This window comes from Cebus imitator, unplaced genomic scaffold (genome assembly GCF_001604975.1).
Source record: "Cebus imitator isolate Cc_AM_T3 unplaced genomic scaffold, Cebus_imitator-1.0 Scaffold88, whole genome shotgun sequence".
NCBI classification, from domain to species: Eukaryota; Metazoa; Chordata; class Mammalia; order Primates; family Cebidae; genus Cebus; species Cebus imitator.
In genome coordinates this window covers 5562162-5584118 of record NW_016107403.1, presented here as the reverse complement: position 1 = coordinate 5584118, position 21957 = coordinate 5562162, and the positions used below count along the sequence as shown (strand labels likewise).

The following is a 21957-nucleotide window of genomic DNA, read 5'->3' as shown; positions in this document are numbered from 1 at the left end:
AAAAAAAAAAAAAAAAAAAAAAGAAATAAAACTACAAAGAGGGAATTTAGATAATACCTTTTTTGAGTGACCCCTTTAATAAGGGGCTTGGGTCTCCTTTTATAAGGCAAGGCCCCTTCCCTCATACAATAGCTAAGCTCCAAAAATCTCTGGGCATGAAATGTTCTAAGGAATGTCTGCAACAATCCTTTTTCATAGTCTACCTTTCTTGACACACAGCATGGGTATGACATCAGCTACTACAACCTAGTAAGTACCTTAGGAACTGCAGAAGAGATGACACAGGGAAAGACGCCCACAGCTTTACGTAAGCCACTTAGGAGACAAACTACCATGTTTTTTTTTTTTGTTTGTTTTTTGCTGTTGAAATTAACAGAACCTAACAGTTTCAGTTAGAAAAACACACTCCTGACACAGAAGAAGGGACATAATAGACTATCAAGAGCAACCTTTAGCAATGCACATCACCCTGTGAGCAACCTTTTTTGCACGTGTGCATGTTGTACACATGGATGTGCATGCACAAGTATGTGCATGCATCACATAATCTCCCACGTGTACATAGCTATCCAATGTAATGACGTTTTCTCACTGTGACAAAAGACTGACAGAGAATGCCTGCATTTCCATACATACAGGCTCAGGGATACCTTCCCACTGCCATCCCACCGGTCCACTGGTTCTGCCACTGATGGCTTCATTTCTACCTCTCAAAATGCCCCATCAGTCTGCTTTCTCTATCACAAATGTGACCTCTTCTTCCCAAGTGCCATCTTTGGATACAGCTATAGGCACGACAGGCCAGTCAAAGGCTGGTTCAAGCAAGTGATTTCCCCAAATATCTCTGAGAGGTTCTTTTCAGGACTCAGGTTAACCCAGCTGTCTATCTCACTGAAAATGGTGCTTGCTGGTTGCACTTCACACCCACTTCTCTGGTTCTCTCCTTCCAGGAAGTCTATTTTTCAATTACAAGAACTGTTTACTTTGGCTTACAAGCTGATGGGCACTCCCTCCTTCAAGAGTGTTTCCCAGTCCTCTGCCTTCATTCATGTACTTTACTAAAGTCTGAGGATAAGTGTGCCAGCAAGAACAGCTCTGGGTCCTTTATCTACGCCCTCGACTTAACTGTGGGATCACGAGTTTTGAGAAACACACACACTTCTCATTTTGGCAGCATTTGTCATCAACTCAAATACTCCTTCTGCTGATAAAGTCTTAGAGAAGGCAACCCTCAAAAGAGAACATACCTGCCTAGGAAGTCTGGGAATTGATTTTTAAGCTTTCAATAGTAATGAAGCCATATAAAAGTAATAAAAATATTTTTAAAGAGTTACAGGAAAACCATCAGTGGACCCTCGAAAAACAACCTTGCTTAAATCTTCACTGTTCACTGCCACTGTTCATTATGGACAACCAGAGCTTTACAGCTATAACTTTACTCAGCCATCAGTTCCAGCTTCTCTCCTTCCCTTTCCTAAAAATTCTGCAACTGGTGATGATCATTAAAAGCATCTGAAGTAGGCTACTGGGAAAGCCACCAACCATACACTAACATTATCAAAATTTTCCATTGGGTATAAGATGAGCATCTTAAACTCCAAAAGCTGAAGGGACATCCTGCAGCAGAAAATTAAACCTGTCCTAAAAAAAAATGGGCACATGGACTAAAGTGATAAAATGGCACAGGTACCTGAACTTATACCCAGGATAATTCTGTACACGTCTCTGACTCTATACACTTTATCCTGGCTAAGCCTCTCTATCTTTAGCAGTTGAAAAGCTTAGCGCCAAAGGTATCAAGGTTTTAATTTGCTATGTCTCCTTAGGTTTCTAATGCCTTATTCCATCCTAATTTGTAAACCTCCTTAAAACCTTTAGAAAAACAAATAAACAAAGAACTTATAACTAGTGCTATAGAAGAAACAATTCCACACTGAATGTGGAATTGCTAAATAACAAGTTGGGGCTCCAGCCACTAATCATCAAAAATTCCTGTCTCTGAAGTCATAGGGTTTAGAGTAAATCCAAATGGAATTTTGCTTTGCTAAACGCCTTAAAGTGCATTCCTATGGAATTCCTGCTGGAATCATTGTGAGGCATTTTAATTATTCACAGTCACACATTTCCACCCCTCAGGCTGTTGGCTCAGGATTTCCTTCCCCAAAGAAGCTGTACAATTAAAAATTCCTTAGGATATCTGGAGATCACCTGAAGCAATAAGCAGATTGCATCATACTGCACTTGGCACTCACAAACATCATTAGCTATATGTTTGATAACTAAACACCCTCCTGATTAATCAACATACATGTTTATTAAGACACAATCCTAGATTTGTTGGGACACCAGAAGTCTATTTTACCATCACCAAGTCATGATGATATGGTCATCTGAAGTGTGTTGATGAAGTAATTTATCATCTTTTATCAGTTATTGTTTACAAGCAGCTGATCACCACAGTATCTCAACTGTTCAGTGTACATCAGATCCCTGGCAGTCAAGAGAAGGTAACCAGCAACACCCACAAGGAAAATTCTTACAAGCTGATGAGGGGTTAGTGAATGAAAGATGACACCTTTATGACAAACTGACAAGAAGAAAAGTCCATCCAAATAAAAATTATCTTTAAATATTTATCAAAAGAAAAAAAATACAGCTGAAACTAACTCATCACGGAAACACTACCAAAAATTCTAAGACTGACTGGCGTGAGCAAAGTTAACCAGTTTAACTTTCCTCCTGCCATGCTCAGGCTTCTCACTGGGCTTCTCTTACCGGGGAGTGCCATTCGCTTCAGTTTCCACAATGCAGACCAAACAGTTCGATGAAAAAGTTTTTGTATAATATCTTGGATGACCTTGAGTCTAGATTTAGTCAACAAATGCTCATTGAGTTCTTCCTGTGTGCCAAGCGCTAGAATAACACACAATCCTGGCACTCAAAGAGATCACAATGAGGCAGAGAGACAGAAATGTGAACTCTAACACAGTGTGAAAAGTGCTACAACAGGGGAAGGAGAAAGTGCTATTTATGGGCACTGGGGGATGGGAGATGGCATTACTTTTTCCTGGGCAGGGCAGGGCAGGGCAGGGCAAGAAAGGCTTCACAAAGCAAAGAACATAAAGCGGTAGGGCTTGAGGGATGCAAACACATTTTAAACGATGTGAAGACAACCATAGGGGAGTCTGAAACCCAATGCCACGCCCATTTTCCAGTTGCTGGCCTTACCCTCAAGTCTCTGGTTTCCCTAGATATTAAGAAGTACGTCTTGACCACATCTCCGAACTTTCTGAGTTCTCAAAGGGTCTTTGTCCAAGATAAACTGGAAATAAAGTTGGAAAACTCAAACTTTAGGGGCAATATGGTCAAGTCTTTAATTTAGGAGTCTAATTTTCCCTTACCTGTGGGCTTTTAGTAATAACACGCAGTTTACTAAGGCCCTATGGGAAGTTAAATGTTTATTACACTAAGATTAGAAGTAGAGGCGGAATAAATACGCATATGAAACATGTCCCATCTAAAGAAAAAAAGTTCACTGTTCCTTCTTAACTAATAGTCATCCTTCATCCCTTCTCTCTCTTTTTAGCTCCCAGTATCTTCTACTTTTCCATTCTCTCAAGAAATATCATCACCCAAGCATTTCTGACTCAAGGGCATTCGCTTACATATTCACACACAATTTAAAAAATATAATACCTGGATTATTTTCAGTGCCAAACATAGCTGTAATTATGTATTTCTTTTGGACATGCTTTATGTTATTAAAGCATGCAAATACTTTATCTCCCTCAAGTTTTCCAGCCTTCAGTTGGCAGAAAGTCTTTTCTTTTTCCTTTCTCTTTCCAAAGCATCTAATACAATTTCCTGAATAGATAGTCAATAAACTTGGTTGCTGAGGGCTCACCTTTTCCCAGGGTAGTGTTTGAAAATAATTTCATCTACTGCCAACAAAAAAACACCTCTGGCTTCTTTTATTTTACTTATTTCCCTACAGAGGTCTTCCATTTCTCATTCTAAATTTCTGCTGTTTCTTTCTGCTGTCACATCTAAAGTTCCCGCAGAAGGTCAAAAACTGTTTAATGATGGCCTACTATTAAAAAAAAAATCCGTCCCAATCACCAAGAAATAAGTTAGCTCTACTTGTCCACCTATAGAGATCACAATTACCAGGGGGTTTAAAACCCAAAGCATCTTAATTAGAACTTTTTTCAAATGCAATAAGTAAAACAATGTGCAACCTTTATTAAGAAGTCATTTTCAGTTTGCTGATCTCCAGAGTAGACTACAGTCTACTTGCTTCAAGCTGGGGCACTGTTTCCAGCACATCCATAATATAATGCAAGGTATTCTTTGTCTGTGTTGTGCCTTCAGCAACTGAAGAAATATACATGCATGCACACCTTGCATCCAAAGGCACAAAGTTAACAACACATCGAAAGAAGGAATTAGCTTCCCGTCTCTCAAAGACTATTTCCACTCAGGGGCCCAGCTGCTGATGCTACACAAATAGTTTACTATCCTGGGTACATCTTTTTAGGCCAGCAAATCTATTACAACCTTGTACAGATCCTTGTACAAACTTTTACCACTTTCCTCACATTTGTCATCTTATCAAATGTTTCAATGTGGCAACATTTCTGACCGATATTACATGTAACATTTCATATGTTCCTATATGGCAAAAAGTTCCGTGGAAATGTATGCAGGTCAAAAGCCCCCCTGCAAACACTGCTACAGAACTTTTTGCCGTTAGTGCAGACAGTGTGTTATTGGAAGGGATCCTCACAGAGGAATTGACTCATGCACCACCTTCTGTCAATGGCTGGGTTGACCAGTAGCTGGAAAGCTGTGTGTACCCATTCTTGCTGGGAAGAACATCATGGAGGTGAATGAAAAGACTGCTGGAAAGCATCTTTCCAATGGCTTTCAAGACACTTGAGATCCAGTAGGCACTGGGCTGTGGCAGGGATTCACCAGAAGAAGAGGGTCAAACCATAGCACACAAATGTGGGCAAGTGGGGTCTCTAACTGACCTTCTAACACAGACCCTCACTACAGCAAACACACATGCATTCATGCGCTGCTTTGTAGAGAATTGCTGGGACTCTGGCATGCAGATTCTCAGTACTGCCCCAGAGATTTGAAAGTTCTTAAGCTAATATGCACCACCAACCCAGAAGAAAAGCAAAGACCTATTTATATACCAAAAGAAGAGTAAAGGAGATCCTATCTTGGGCAAAAGCTCAGGTTAGTAAATTACCACCATCCCATCCCAGAAACCTAGCCTGGAAGAGAGACGGTAAGATCCGGAACAGGATTTAACTTTTGATATTATCTTTTTAAAATGGAAAGAAAGAGCAAGTCATAGTACAATATAAAACGTTTACCCAGTTATTAGTAAACTTTTAACAATGTCACACACAGATTAGAGTGAAAAAAAGATCTGGGGAAAAAAGCGAAATATTACAGAAAACTAAAAACTATGTAAGTTTACATAGCTAGGAATTGATGGCTTAGGTAATTGCACTGAAAGTGAGACTCATGGAAGAGAGCTATGCCTTAATTAGCCGCTGAGTTTTCTCATATCACATACTCCCAAATGGAGTATTTCACATTCACCAGACTTATTAATGAATAAATGCCCGGTGGGAATTAACTAGCACCTCATTCTGAAAGGCTGCTCTTGGCAAAAACGTAATAACCACAAGGCAAGCGAGGTGAATGGCCAATATACCGTACACTGGAGGCCGTGCTGGGCATCACATCCTTTAGAATAATGCCCATTACTATAAGTTTGAGAGTCACAGGTTCATACTGCCTAACCTTGCTCAATGCCCTGCTGCCGGACAACATGCAAAGGAAGGGTGAAGTTTCTGGACAACTTTCCGAGCTTCGCGGTTGGCTTGTACTCGACACAAATTTAGTGAGTATCTGCTGTCTCATACAAGCAAAGAGCTTCCCGGTCAGTGGCTCAGCTGCACACAGAGGTGAGGGGGCTGGCACAGCGTACAGAATGTCCCTCCACAGGAATCATCCTTTCATCCTCTCAACATGAGGCACGCACTAAACACGTTTGGCCAGTGACCCCCCACTACCCCATACCACCTTTCGTGCACCATTCATTAGTACTATGTTTCTTTAAATTCAGTCTGCTCCTTAAGGAAACTCCCTGGCAAGTGAAAACAGCAGCAAAGGTAAAAGAATGTGGAGAATTTGGCTGCTGCCTGCGGTATTAGGAAGAACGGCAATTACTCAACTCTCTCCTAGTGTCAGACGCAGAAATGAGCAAGTGAATTTGGGCAAGTTTTAGCCTGTCTTTGCTCCAGCTTCTCCCTTTGCAGTCTCTGTCACCTACCTACCTCATAGTCTTAATAATTAATGAAATACATAAGAAAATGGGAGAAAGAAAGGGCAGCAAAGTCATGAGAGAGGCTTGAGTTCTACCCTGAATCCAGACTAGGCCACAGTTATTGCGACTTAAAGACTTCAGGCATTTAAAAGCTGTCACTAACTTTCCAATGCCATGCGTTGCCGTCTCCACTGCCGCTTGATAAACGTAACTATGGAGGAACTCTTGATCTTTTCCTCTAAGCCCTTCTGTCTACAGCACCTGGCAGTCATGCAGACAATATCACTTTCTCCTTCCCTGGCTCTGCAAACACAAGGTAATATTTGACTCCTATCTAGCACTTCTAGGTCATAAAAACATAGATCTTATGACAAGCAGGACCTTAAGATATCATCTGACTCAGTTCCCCTGTCTTCAGGTGGGTAACTATTTAATTCCCTTTTAACAAATTAAGGCAAAGTGAGGCCAAGGGGAGCTGTGGAGTTTAAGTCACTGAGCTATTAAGAGATAAAGGGGGATTTCAAAGCCACGGCTGTTTTTTCCTTTATCATGTCATCACACACAAGAATTCTGTAATACTCACCTTTCTGGGCAGCCTCAAACCCTTTCTCAAACAAGCTAAGATACACACAAATACAGTCACACTCTTGATTAAAATATGGAAATGTATTTGGTCTCTCATCTTTATGTCATAGGTAGTGGTAATAAATGTTCTTAAAATCTGCCTGTAATAGAGGAACTCAGGGTTTCTGAAAAGCATACAGCATACCCATTCTGTCTCCAACTGTTTAAAAATCCTTCTACTTTGACTTCCAGAGATAAAATTGTCTAAAATCCATCCCTTTTCCTCACTCAGACTGTAAAAGCCCATGCTTTTAAAAAAAGCAAAGCTCCCAACTATGGGAAGTGAGAAAAGGTTTTCAAGATCTGTATTTGATAACATGATGGAATATTCTGTCTCTGCAGACTTATAAACAGACACACAAAGGGGTCCAAGCCTATGCACCTCACATTCCTCACATCATAAGGCCTGAAGTGGTCCAACTACTTCACAAAGTCTAGTTCAGGTCAAACATCCTCAAGGTAGCTTTGCCTTATTTTGGCAGGTCTTTCGCAGTCTTTAAAAAGAGGTTATCACAAGTCTCCAACAGAAGATGCCTTTTGTTTAATCACAGCTGTGAAACGTTTTGCTGTGGCCTTTGGATAAGAAGCTAAATAAGTTACCTCTTGTAGACTGGGACTCTGCAGTCTCAGGTTTCATTCTGCCCTGCCAGAAATTCCTTTCTGTTTTGAATCTGAGATGTTTGTTCACGGTTTTTGTTTTGAAATGATAAATAAGACAGCCACAGTTTCTAGTTACAGCCTATAGACTACCATCTGCTCACTCTCCATTTTTATTAACCTTTCTATAGGCAAGGTATCTGGCTGCTGAAATTTCTAAATAGTAAACTGTTCAAATTCTCTTCTCAGGAAGCTGAAATATAAAATGACAACACCCTACAATATAATTAACACTTGGTTTTCTTTCTTAAATATTCAGACTATCTCAGGATAGTCTGAATTAGGATGTTAATTTGACATCTTTCTCATTTTGTTTGTAGGTTACATGTCTGAATACCAGCACCCTTGATAAACGATAGAAGTGCTATAATGAGAGGTACTAAAGGAGTTTCTGGAAAAAAATCCAATTTCTACTATGTGATAATAAGGCTTGATCATCAAGAAGAAAAAAAAAAGTTGTAAACCATTGATTCCAAGGATTTCTCTTCATCAAGTTCTTTCTCCTTGTTCCACAACAGCCAATTTAAAGCATCTGCCTTATGAATTCTCAGCCAGTATTTACTGGATAAAAATGATACTTATTTTCAGGCACAAAGAAACAGTCACAGTTAAGAGTACACAGTTCTCTTCTTCCTTCCAAAGTGGTACCATACCTACACTAATGATTAAAGAGACAATAACATTAGATATTTTGATTCTAGGTGTTCTTCTTCCTACCCCACACTGTATACAGCACAAAGGCTCCCTAGAGCCAATGCAAATCCATGACCAACCTGAATTATTAGTCCACATCAAAGCTGGTTAGAATACCACCTGGGAGATAGAAAAGCAACACATATGGCCTCTGGCCCTTATACCCTCTCCTGCTCATTCCCAAGCCAGCAGTGGTCTTTGAACCAGCTAGGCTTGCTGCTGCTTCCTTCTGTAACCTCAGTGAGATATATCAGCCTTGCCTGGCTATATCCTTGGGGTCTCCAACGTCTCCAGGGATGTCCGGAAATCCTCAAAAAGTTCTAACAAAAAAAGGAAACTTAATTCACTGTCATAAAACCATATGCCATTAATATTAAAAGGGCACTTTTGAATAATTATTGATTTGAAACAGCTCTTTGGATGTACAGGCTCAAACCACAAAATCAACCAAGAGTTCACATTCTGCTGAAATGCCAAAGGAGCTGGGAATTGTAGTTGCACTGGCTCAAATCAGCACGTTTCCTTGGTCCACAGACCCTGTACTCACAGCCCCTGTTCTCAGCACTTCGTGGTTCTTTTCTCACTGACAAACATCTGACCCCAGAATTACCCCTCTAACCCCCCACACCCCTTTGAAGAGACTTAGTTAAGAATGGAGAAAATGTGTGTCCAACAAAGTGAATTATATATATACACACATATATATATTTAATTGTACTTTAGGTTCTGGGATACATGTGCAGATCATGCAGAATTGTTGCCGAGGTACATATGTGGCAATGTGGTTTGCTACAAAAGTAAATTTTTAATCTTACAGGGAAAGCTAACAAAGAGGAAAATGAAACAGGATAGAAAATAGAATGGAAGTTAAAATTAATCTTATTTTTGCCGGGCGCGGTGGCTCAAGCCTGTAATCCCAGCACTTTGGGAGGCCGAGGCGGGTGGATCACGAGGTCAAGAGATCAAGACCATCCAGGTCAACATGGTGAAACCCCATCTCTACTAAAAATACAAAACATTAGGTGGGCATGGAGGCGCGTGCCTGTAATCCCAGCGACTCAGGAGGCTGAGGCAGGAGAATTGCCTGAACCCAGGAGGCAGAGGTTGCGGTGAGCCGAGATTGTGTCATTGCACTCCAGCCTGGGTAACAAGAGTGAAACTCTGTCTCAAAAAAAAAATTCTTATTTTTAAAAATCTATTTGGTACCAGAAACTAGCGCATGCATGCACACACACACAAACAATATACATACGCACACACATAATCTTGTATATACATCTATGTGATCATATATATAAATCTCTACTCCTCACGACAATATTTACTTAATAGAAAGCTATTAATATTTGATTTTCACAGTTGAGGAAACTGAAGCTCAGAGAAACTAAGCAAGCTGATCTCACAATTTAAAAAAATAACAGAGTTAAGATTTGAGTGCAGGTTTGTCTGGCCCAAGCCCTATTTTCTTTTTCCTAAAACATCCTGCATAAGAAGCATGGGGAAAAAGGAGGGAGGAGAGGAGACCCTCAGGTCTTTCTTATTGCTGCATCCTCCACTAAACCTTTCCTGGTAGTCAAATGTGGGTTAGAGTCCCTCTCAGTTGCTCCTGACATGCTTGGTGCCTGTGTATCTCATGGCTTACCAAACTGGATTGCAGTGAATTGTCTGTTTTCCCAATTTACCATCAGAACATGGCCTGTGTGAAAACAGGGCCCGTATCTTATTTTGGCTGAAAAATAGCAATTATAATAGCAGGTAACATTTATCAGGTCTTTTAATATGCCACACTCTGTATACGTGCTTTACACATAGGTACTAGCTCTTTGCTAAAGTGTGGTCCTGGCACCAGCAACGCTGGCATCACCCAGGAATCTGTTAGAAAAGCAGAATCACAGGCATCACCCTAGACTAACTTAATTAGAACTTGCATTTTTGATACCCAGGTGATTTGTGTGCACACTAAAATTTTAGAAGTACAGTTTAATCTCATTTAACCCTCACAGTGAACGTGGGAGGTATCCATGACTAACAGGAAAACTGTGGCTTACACAAGTGGTGTCACTACTGTATTGCACAGAGACGAAACCCATAGCTGATACTCAGCAAATATTTGCAGGCAGAAGGATGGCGGGAAAACAGGTAGAGCTAGAAAAAGAACAGAGGAATGGATAATCCTCTGACCTCTGGTTTTGCCTAGTTTATACCAACTGCAGCAGCAGGTGGAACCACAGTCCCCATGGGGTCAAGCTGTGGCAGTACAAGCTGTTTCTTTGCTCAAGCCAGGCCGAATCCCGTGGTGGTCATCAGTGGGAACACTCAGGAGCAAGGAGCAAAATTTCCTCCCAGAAGATAATGTGAAGCAAAGTGCACATTACAGATTACAGTACATCTAGGTCCTCCACCTACTCCCCAAATTAAATATTAATTATTTTTAATTATTTGCTCACAGATAGTTACATTTATAATTCCTACAAATTAATGTAAAAAATTTCAGACCTAAAACTTACTCAAAGTATATAAACTTTGTAGAAATTATTTAGACAAGGCATAAAAAATAGTCATTAGAAGGGGCAGGGACTGAATTCAATAACAACTTGCTTCCTTTCTAAGAGCCCACACTCCTTAACTACTTAGGATCAATGACTCAGGTAGATGAGGATTAGGTAGAACAAGAGACTGAGCCCACATAAAATCGTTTTACTTCTACTGGTTAGTAGCCTTGTTAGTAAGCATGTTCCACGTGCCAGTCAGTCTTTTAGCTGCTTCTTAGGGATTCTTTGAGTCCCTATTATTAATCCCACTACCTAGATGAGAAAACTGAGACACACAGAAGCAGAGTGCAGATCTGACCCCAGAAACCAAATTTTTTTTTTTTTTTTTTTTGTTGAGATGGGGTGTCACTTTGTTGCCCAGGCTGGAATGCAGTGGCACAATTTCAGCTGACTGCAGCCTTCGTCTCCTGGTTTCAGGCAATTCTCCCACCTCAGCCTCCTGAGTAGCAGGGATTACAGGGGTCTGCCACCATGCCCGGCTTATTTTTTTGTATTTTTAGTAGAGACGGGGTTTCACCATGTTGGCCAGGTTGGTCTTGAACTCCTGACCTCAGGCGATCCACCTGCCTTGGCCTCACAAAAGTGCTGGGATTACAGGCGTTGAGCCATCACACCTGGCCCCAAGTTCTTGAACCTTACACTCGTCTACCAACAGATAGGTATTTTCATGTAGGGAATTAACTGGGGTTGGAGGAGGGAGGTAAGGAATTGATAACTGTTCACTTTGCAACTAACGAAGGAAAATAGATCTTTAAAAACAATTTTCTTTTCATGCTGGCCCAAGATAAAAACAGTTTAGTATTTACCTTGAGGGTATTCTTACATATAGGTATATTCAAACCACTCTTATTTTGACATAGGAGGTCTTGACTAAGCAGAGGTTTTCAATGATGTAATCAGGCTACTACTGCCCAGGACATGCAGCAGGGTGGGTGAAGCTGAGAGGTGCTGATAAAGGGACACATCCCAGTTTAAAGCCCACACTGATCTGCCTAGTAGGACAAGCTAAAACGAAGAGAAAACCACGCTCCAAAGGAAACTTGCCATTTTGAAGCACAGCTACTAAGGCATTAAGAATACTGCTTCATTCTTAGATGTTGAGAAACATTCTGAGACAAACTGCACAGGCTCTAAGGAGAATGGGTAGGATCACGTCCCCCCACAAAAGAAAGAGCTACTACTCATACTTTTAAGCCTAGGTCAAATTCAAATCCCCCTTGTCTGCTTTGCCATCAGAGCCTGAAGAGATCACTTCAGATGTTTTGATTCCTACTACTGATTTTATCCACAGATTTCACTAGCCAATTAATCATACTTAGACTTGCAAAATCACTTCTACTTGGCTTGAATTTATATTATGTAGACTTTTTACAGCCTTGCCGTCTTTATTTCTTATCTTGATTAAGGGTGTACAGAGCAAAGCATACATCTGAGAGGTCTCCGAGCTCCCCAGCATCCCCCCTCATCCCAGCAGAAGGCCTTGTACAGCATAGAAGGCCAATGAGTGAGTGACTGATTTCCATGCAAAGGCAAGTCAGATCTTTGAAAATGCAGCTTTGGAGAATTAGAGGAGGAAAGCTTTCAATGTGTTATTCATGCATGCTTAACTAGTCTACTGTTTCTCCCTCAAATAATTAAATGAGCTTTACTGGGGTGTCTCCAAAACCCTGATTACCAAACGTGCCATACGGAACACAGTGTTACAGGAACCCGCTTTGCCAAAGATATTTCCCTTCCACTCATTTAACCACCTCCTACCCTACTGTATTTACAGGCTAAAGCAACACTATCATCTCTGCTTGCACCATAGCCTGGGAGATGTTAAGCACACCCACATTTTTCAGGAATTTCACAATTAATGTCTGGAATGTTTTGGATTATTCTTCAAAGGATGATATAGTTGCCCTAAGATGAATTCAGTATTTTTCCTTCTCCCATTCGTCATTCTTTACTCCACCCACTCATTACCTCCTCAGGGTCATCTGTTTTATCTATAATATATCCCCTAACTTCATAATGCCCGTCCCCGCCTCACCCAGCTGTTCACTCATTCATCCAGGTCATCGCATCTTCAACAAGCTACACAAAACACAGAAACCTGTCCCAAGCCACCAAATATCTCCTACAAATGGATGTAATGCCCACATAGATTGAGGACTGTTCAGACAGTTTTCTTCATAAATTAATCTGTTTACAACCCTACTGCCAACATCTTCCTTAGAGATTTTCCTGGTCAGTGTTCAATATGTGTTAATGGCAGCAAACATCTCCAGACTTGCTATTTTTGCCATTCTGATAGTACGCAATCCATTTGGCCTTTGCCAAGTGTTTTACGTGACAGGACTCCTCAATAACAGTGAAGATTCTATAAGCCTGGCAGCCAAAGTGAAGGTCACTGAGTCCTGTCATTTATGTAAGTGCAGTGAATAGTCTCTCCATGTTTTGCCAATATTTACTTTTGGGAGGAACTAATTATTTCCTTGTTTACTTCATTGGTTTATCTTCCCATTCCCTGATAACATAATTTTATGGGCCCTCTGCTTGTTCCTCTGGGATCTTAGGGCTCCCTCCCTACCTAAGGATTTCTGAGAGGAAATGTGAAACCCATTATTTGAAAACAAAGCCAAGAGCCTAATTTCTCTAACTGCAGAACCTGAGTATTAATTTTGCCCCCCTCCCTTTACTTAAATTAAAATTCGTGGACTCTTAACTTCAAGCCTACAGCAGAGTGGTGAGAGCAGTTTCCATGTGGCTTGTGCAGAACAAAATGTTTGGGTTCTCTATCTGGCCTCCTGCAGCCTGCTCTCTGGAGCAGATGCCTCCCACATTTTCTTCCAAGCAGCCATCATCTTCACCGATTGTCTTCCAGGGATAAGCAAAGAAACTTTGCATAGCAAGTTTTAGGAAACAAAATCCTGTTCTTTGCTGTAATTACCCTACTATATATACTTAGCTTTCTACTCACTGCCCAATGAAAAATGGGTAAAAGGAAAAGTTAAAGTTCCAGGGGAAATAAAAGGAGGATTTTGTTCTGAAGGCGGTAGCTTTTAGATAGCAGTGGTGAAAAACATGCAATGCTGAGTTCCAAAAGATGAAGCCACTGAGTAAATAATCATCAGGAAAAAAGTTGGTGCTTATCTGAAATAGCTATCACCTGAATCTCCCACAACAGAGTCCTCAGAACAAAGTGACTCAAGTAGTCTCCACTTGGTTCCTAATCACTGTCTGTATAAACTGTCAAAACAAGTCACCATCTGCCCTTTACTGCCCAGAGAGGTTGTCATGGCCTCCCACCTTGCCTCATTCCTTACAGAAGCATAATGAGGTATTCCACATGGGAGAAGAAATGACTCTCACCCACTTAGCTCAAAATATAATCCTCACTGTTCAATCAAAACCTTCTTTCTAGAAAATCTCACTTCATTAATTTTTCAAAACTCTGCCTTTGATCCTCCAAAGATGTCTCTCATCCAGAGTTCTTTCTCAGGGATTCAGGATCCAAACTTGTTTCTCTGGCTTCTAGGTGATTTTCTTGGAGTCAGGCAGCCTAGCCAAGAAAACAGGCCAGTCAGGATGCTTCAAAGAGCAACAGGAGGTCTCAGCAGATGAAAGGAAACAGGAAAGAGACCTGCACCCAGGTCCCAAAAAGCACTTTGTTTTTTGTTTGTTTGTTTTTGAGATGGAGTTTTGCTCTTGTTGCCCAAGCTGGAGTGCAATGACAGGATCTCGGCTCACTGCAACCTCCGCCCAAGTTCAAGCGATTCTCCTGCCTCAGCCTCTTAAGAGCTGGGATTACAGGCACGTGCCACCACACTCGGCTAATTTTTTGTATTATTAGTAGAGACAGAGTTTCACCATGATGACCAGGCTGTTCTCAAACTCCTGACCTCAGGTGATCTGCCCATCTTGGCCTCCCCGAGTGCTGGGATTCCAGGAGTGAGCCACCCGCCCTGCCCCAAAAAGCACTTTCCAGACTGAGAGAAAGTAGAAAAAAACTTTAGGAATCAGGCTCTATGCTCCATTTTTAAAATGCAATTACCACCCCCCAGCCCCCATCGCAAAAGGAATAATTAAATCAGAATTTATTTAATAACAATCTAAACAATGATGAAAAGAAATCCAAGTGTACATCTCACAAGGGGCACAGGACACAACTCACCACGTATCATTCAGAAACTATTTTTTTTTCCTTCAGCATTCTTTCTATGGATAGGATGGTTCTTCCATTTATTCAACCTACTTTTACTAAGAGCCAACTGGGCCAGCATGCCTTAAAAACCTAAGACAGCCACAAGTTGAAAGGGGCCCATTTCTGTCCATCATTTATCTAACTCATTTTGTGAACTGCAGTTAAAAACAGTTTTTTTCCCCCTACAAAGTCAGTATGGGTGTAAACACAGCTAAAAATTACTGCAAGTTGGCAAACAGAGAATATAATGTGTATTTAAATTATGTCATCGAAAGCAGGGAGATTAGTCATGATAATATTTCTATACCATGCAATATGTTTTTACTGTGTAGCCAATTAAAGAAGTTTTCAAGTTTTCATTAACAGATACAACCAGTAGGGGTCATTTTAGTGCAAAAATTGCAGCAAAAGAGACTCTGACATGAATAATATATGTTAATTCCTATTCATGTTAGTTAATGATAACCATGCTTCTCTATGTGAATTTCTGAATAAAAATGGAAACTGAGGGAAACACTGGCCACTCCGAAATTTCTTGTAAACTCACAGAACAACAAGAGATAATGAATACCTTCTAGCTAGCTGCTGACATGTAAAGACTCCTCTAATTCTTACTTTAAAAATGGGGGGAGGGAGGGGTGGGGTATCACTTATCCCCCGCTTTCCGTCTTGTCGTTAAGCGAAAACACTGAAAATTTAAACACACGATTGAAAATATCTGTCTAAATCCAGCCATTATACTATACCAGGTAACACTGCCCTTACTTTGGTTTCATAGATTTAGAATGCAAGTTGACTGCTGTTTTCAGTATTTTTTTTTTTTTTAAAGGAAGTACCCTGGATGCACAATATGGGTAGTTGAAAACAGGCCTACAAAATAAAGGGTTTCTAGAGAAACTAATTGAGATATAATCATGTCAACAAACCCTTCCAAGCATTTCAAAGCTAATACCAAGTACACAGGGTGTTACCAGAAAAAAGGAAGCTATGAGGGATCACATCATTTCAGAGGAATGAAAGGCTCACCAAACTGCCAAAATACTCTATACTGTGACATGGGATATGCCTGCCAAAACACTTGATTACTGTAAATGTTCCCTGAGCATTTCCTTCACCAGAAACATACTCAGAAGAAACAAAACAAGGGTTAGAATCTTCAGAACTTGCAAAAGTCCTTCTCGGAGCACAGCAGTTTCCACGGCATTTCAACTGTATTTCATGTTGCTTGTTCTTTTCAAATTTATGAGAGGCTGGATTAAGTTATACACTCCAAGTGGCAGGGTTCAAAGATGCATCTTTCAGTCTAGGTCATTCAGAATTCCCAAAGTCAAAACACATAAAATGGTAACAGTAGTTAGTCTCATGGCCATTTTTCCCGAGGTAAGGCATAAAGAGAAGTTATAAAAGGGGACAATACTCGGTGAGAGGCTTTTTTGTACTTCAATGAATTCTTCTAACCCAATGTCTTGTGTGTGCAGCAAAGCAAGTCCCTCCCCTCTGAGAAGAGTTCCCTTCACTCATCACTGCCCACTAGCTTCCAAACCAGAAAGGCCTCCCCTATTTTCCCGAACTGCCCAAACCCTAAAACTACACAGGTGTAAAATAAGTACCTATGTGTATATCTGTATTTAGAAAGAATCGCAGCACTGAAAGCCTTTTAATAGATCCATTTCTATTCTTGAGGCTGTCACCTCCTTTTTCAGTATCCCAGCATACTAAACAAACACACAAGGATGCTTCAGAATAAACCGTTCCCTGGACTGTGCTGGCTGTGAGTAGTGAGGAAGGCACGCTGGGCCGAGGGCGCCGGTTTCTCCTCGCTGCCTCCCCAGAAAGGAGGCTGCTGCGTGCGCTCTGCTCACTCGCCAGGATGCCCCCAGAACAACGTCGTCAGCCCCACGTCAGCTGGAGCAGGGATCCCACTTTAACTGATGCTCATCCTGCCCCCATTAGCCACATCAAAAGAACTCACGGCCTCGCTTTAGACCCCAAACCAGACCAGGCACCCTAAAGGCCGAGGCACGCGGGCAGGGTTAAGGCCAACACGCACCCAACATTGGCTCCCCAACCAGAAAGACTCCGCTAATCTCATCTGTCTCCCTCCGTCAATCTCGACACCGCAGCGCACAATGCACCGTGGAAAAGCCAGCAGAACAATCCCCGCTGTCAAACAAAAAGAAGGAACCCGCAACGCGATAGGAAACGCGCGCGTATCTCCTATTAAAAAGCAGCCACTAAGAGCAACAACTTTTCACTCCCAGGTGCAACCCCCACCCCCTTTTCCTTTCAGGAGAGAAAGCCTTTGACCGTTTTCAATAGGCAAATAAATGAGTAACCACCGTGTGTAACTTCCCCTAGGTTGACATATTCGGAGGCTGAAATTGATTTACGTGCGGAGGAGGAAAAAGGGGGTGAAGGAAGAGCTCAAGGAAAAAATAATAAGAGTCACTAGGGGAGTGCGAGCTGAAGACACGTCTCCTCCGCCCACAGAAAAGGACTTTTGCGGCCAGTGTGCAGCTCGCGGTGCCACACTGCGCCAGTGCGGGGAGGGCGGCAGGGCCGGGCTCCCCGAGGGGTTCGCGCGCGGCAGCCTCCGCAGTGCCCCCTGCCAGCCCGCGGAGCCCCCACCTCGGGGCGGAAGGCCAGGCCACCCAGCCCCTGCCGGAACGGCCACACGTGTGCCCGTCGGCGCGGGGACAGGGGGGAATCCTCCACCCGCCCGCCCCCACCCACCATACCGAACCTCGCCCGCGGCTGCCGGAGCGTCGGGGGGAGCAGGAGGGAGAGGGAACGCAGGGCCGGGGGGCTCACTCCTGGGGGCGGCGGCAGCCCCTCCTCCCGCAGAGCCCTCTTTCCTCCGGAAAGTCTCGGCCAAACTTTGTTCCGCGCAGCCAGCGCCGAGGGGGCGGCGCGGGCCAGGTGGGAGGGGGCCCTCAGCTGGCGGCCGTACCTTCGCAGACGCCCGCTTCGTACTCCGTGAGGGAGTCGCCATTAAGCGGGGGGCGGATGACACAGCGCAGCCCCCGGTCGCACGTTCCGTAAATCCCGAAGGTGCCGCCGCAGCTCTCGTTCCTCTGGCTGGCGCACGTGTAGCAGCAGCCGCAGACGCCCTGCACGATGCTCCCCGGGCAGTTCCTGGGCTCCTCGCACTTGGACTCGTCACAGGGCAGGCAGACCAGCGCCCGGGTGCCGGAGCGCGCCAGCAGCAGCAGCAGCAGCCCCAGTAGCGAGGCCGGGAGGTGCCCGCAGCCGGCCAACCCCCTGCCCCCCGCCACCAAGTACATCCTCCTGCGCCGCCGCCGCCGCCTCCTCCTTGCAGCCGGGCCGGGAGCGGGGCGGGCGCCCTCCCCTGCGCGGGGCACACGCGCCGCCGCCGCCGCACCGGCAACCCGCGGTCCTCGCCGCCCCTCTCGGGGCCCCCGGGGCGCGTCTCCCCTGGCGGGGCAAGGCCCCCGCCCCTTCTGCGGGCCGCGCCGACCCCGAGCCCACGAGCGTCGGCGCCGGCGGCAGCGGCGGCTTCCCCTCCTCCTCCTCCTCCTCCCGGGAGGGAGGGGGAAAAAAGAAAAAAGTTTCCTCCCGGCAGCTCCGGTTCAACCCAAACTTCTGGCGCGGCGGCGGCGGCGGCTGCTGCGCTCGGCTCCAACCCGGGCCGGCGGCGCCTCCTCCCTCTTCTCCTCCGAGTCGGCCGGCCCCGCAGCGGCGCAGCCTCCGGGCCGGTCCCCGCCTCCCGAGCTGCCGAGTGGGCGCGGTGGCGCAGCACACAAGATCCTCGGCGTCCGCTCCGCGCGCCCCGCTCGCCTCACTCCTGCGCCGCTCCTCCGGGCGCTTGTTTATGGCTGGAGCCTCCGCCGCTCGGGCTGCGCCCTCCCCCATCGTACCTCCTCTCGCAGACCTTGTCCCCCACCTCCCCCCCGCGCCGCGCGCCGCTCATTGGCTGCCCCCCCACCCCCTCCCCGGCCCGGCCGGCCCCCTCCGCCTCCCCCTCCCCCTCTCGGGCGGCCGGGCCCTTCCTCCCTCCCTCCCTCCCTCCCTCACACGCCTCCTCCTCCTCCCGGTCTCCTCCTCCCCGAGCCCGGCTCACCGAGCCGGCCCTGCCTCCGAGCCGCGGCTCTGGCCCCGGCACCGCGGGCGCGCTGCGGATGGGCTCCGGGCGCACCCAGCAAGCGGCGAGAGTCGCGGCGTCTCGGGCGCCCGCTGGCACCGTGGCCTCAGCGGCGGGTCTGGGAGCCAGGAGGGCGAAGCGGCTGCACCTTCCGGGCCAGATTGGAGTTCGAAGAGTGGCGGGGACCCCAGAAGCTCGGGGCCGGGCGATGGCTGCAGCCTCGGGAGGGTACCCGCCGGATCGAACCCCGGGAGAGGGAAGCAAAGGCGTGGAACCTCCGCACACTGGATGAGAATCCATCTTCCACTGGAGCTGGGAATAGACTTTGTAAAAGATATTATGTAATGGAGCCTCGGGCACCCTGAGACCTCTCCAGCGAAGCTGAAATGAATAATTAAGTGCTTTAAACGGTCTTGGTAAATATTCCGCGGGAGCTGGGGAGGACTGTAGAGGATGGCTGTAGCTGGAGTTGAATTTTAACTGTCCTCATCCTGGGTTTTGTCGCTCTGCTGTCTGTGTCGAGGTGTTGTATTACGGGAGGGGGTGACTGAAAATTAACAAAGCTGAATCTTTCTCCCTGGAGTAATGTCCAAGACTGGATTACTACACGCCTTGACATGACACTACCCGTAGATATAACGCATCATGAATGTCATTTGACATTGCTGTTTTCTTTCTCAGTTCATGGACAAAAGTGGTGGGTTTTCATTGATTGTCAATGCATTAATAAAGAAGACATGTGGTACATAGTCTTTGTGATAAATCAGCTAAAGAAGCAACCGAAGTGATGCAAAATGCACGGCGTGGAGATGGTTTCTCTTCAGTGGTTGTCAGAAAAGATTCTCTTAATGATGGCTCTGTCATTGATGGGATGTGAAGCAGTGATCCGCTCCGTAGTGGCCTAACATGCACTAGATGGGTACCAAAGCGAGTAACATTAATTGACAAAAAGACTGTGTTCAATGGGGGGAAAAGTCGATACCTTGGCAAGTGTGGAGTGGGACTGACTGGCCCACCCTCTGATCCAAGATGGTCTGGCTGCAGGAAGGTGGCCGCCAAGTGGATTCTGAAAATCGTTAACTAATGAATCCAAAGTTAATAGCTGGCAGTGTAAGGAAAGAGGAAACAAAGCTACCTTTGAAACTTCATGTTTGTGGAGCAAATTTATACTTATGATAAATATTTTAGTTTAACCACTCTTCTAATCCTGAACCCAAAAGCCAAAGTTACCAGTGGAATATGCCCCCATGGTTGGCATCAAAAAACTAAACATTTCTCCTATCATATTTCTTTGAGGAGAGGAAGAGGCTCATTAATTATCACTGATTATTATAGGGACATGAGGAAGATGTTCAACTGTGGAAAAGGGGAGTGAGCACTGCATTTGCTAGAGGCATTTAAGAGTTACTGCAATGAACAGTTCCCCAGGTTGTTGTAGAAATAATTCCTGCCATTGTGTAGGAAGCCAGAATAAATGATCTCCAAAGGCCCTCATACCCTGTGGGTCCATAATAAGTGTTAAGTGGCAAAATCATTTAAAATATGCTAGGTTTTCTATGAGAAAAACTGAAGAGGCTGGGCGTGGTGGCTCACACCTATAATCCCAGCACTTTGGGAGGCCAAAGTGGGCAGATCACTTGAGACCACCTGGAGCTGGAGACATTTCAACATGGTGAAACTCTGTCTCTATCAAAAATATAAAAATTAGCTGGGTGTGGTGGTGCATGCCTGTAATGCCAGCTACTTGGGAGGCTGAGGCAGGAGAATCGCTTGAACCCAGGAGGTGGATGATGCAGTGAGCCAAGATCATGCCACTGCATTTCAGCCTGGGCAACAGAGTGAGACTCTGTCTCAAAACAAAAAACAAACAAAAACAAAACTTAAGAAAAAGGCCAGGTGCGGTGGCTCACACCTGTAATCCCAGCACTTTGGGAGGCCAAGGTAGATGGATCACATGAGGTCAGGCGTTCAAGACGAATCTGGCCAACATAGTGAAAGCCTGTCTCTACTAAAATTACAAAAATTAGTCGGGTATGGTGGCACCTGCCTGTAGTTCCAGCTACTCGGAAGGCTGAGACAGGAGGATTACCTGAATCCGGGAGGCAGAGGTTGCAGTGAGCTGAGACCAGGCCGTTGTACTCCAGCCTGGGTGACAGAGTGAGACTCAGTCTCAAAATAATAATAATAATAACTGAAGAAAAACACACAACACTGTTAAACATGGTTCTTTCTTGTCACCCAACAAGGCACCAGCACTTCCCTGTGGGATTTGCCAACAAACTGTCATCATCGCACTGTGTTAGAAGGTCCCTTCCACTCTTGCAGAGGAGGTTATCTGTATTTCTGTTCCAATGCGAGTATATAAACATTAAAATATAGCAGATAACATTGTAGGACCTGACAGGAGAAGCCAAGGTCAGGTAATGGGAAAAAGGCAGACGTGAGAAAGCTACTGTAGTTAGGAAAGAAGGTGGTAATTAAACATTGTTAAAGTTTAGCTTCTATTCATTTTTAAGGGGATATATTAAAGATTAAGGAAGGCTGCAGGTTGAGCACAGGCAAAGATAATATGGAGATGACTATTCATTGTCCCTGGGACTTCAGAGGTAGTACCACCTGGAAGGTAGATGGATAGACACAAAAGGAGAAAGGTTGACTTATCACAGGAATTCAAGTCAGGTTTAGAAAGGACTAGAGAAATTCTTAAGACGAAGATGATTTTATCAGCTCAAAAAAAAGTAATCAAGTTACATTACGCATGTCCTTTGCCATAGAATTAATAGTCCTAGAA

The 21957-nt window shown here is 44.5% G+C and overlaps 1 protein-coding gene and 1 long non-coding RNA gene across 6 annotated transcripts in view; one reads left to right on the top strand and one right to left on the bottom strand.

Annotated features, from left to right (window-relative positions):
• The window catches only part of CRIM1 (cysteine rich transmembrane BMP regulator 1), a 194133-nt gene extending 175262 nt beyond the window's left edge, over nucleotides 1–18871 (bottom strand). For 2 of the 5 annotated variants that reach the window (XM_017534878.2, XM_017534876.2), the window contains exon 1: nucleotides 18015–18386. In XM_017534878.2, the coding sequence (XP_017390367.1) occupies nucleotides 18015–18348 (334 nt within the window). In that variant the 5' untranslated portion in view covers nucleotides 18349–18386. Of the gene's footprint in view, nucleotides 1–18014 lie in introns of all 5 variants that reach the window. The other 3 variants (XM_017534875.2, XM_017534877.2, XM_037740752.1) reach the window with 3 other exon arrangements.
• A 215-nt stretch (nucleotides 18872–19086) lies between these two features.
• LOC119472185 lies at nucleotides 19087–19911 on the top strand. Its single transcript, XR_005201299.1, has one exon. It is a non-coding gene; the product is annotated as an uncharacterized LOC119472185 (long non-coding RNA).
• Nucleotides 19912–21957: the final 2046 nt, after the last annotated feature.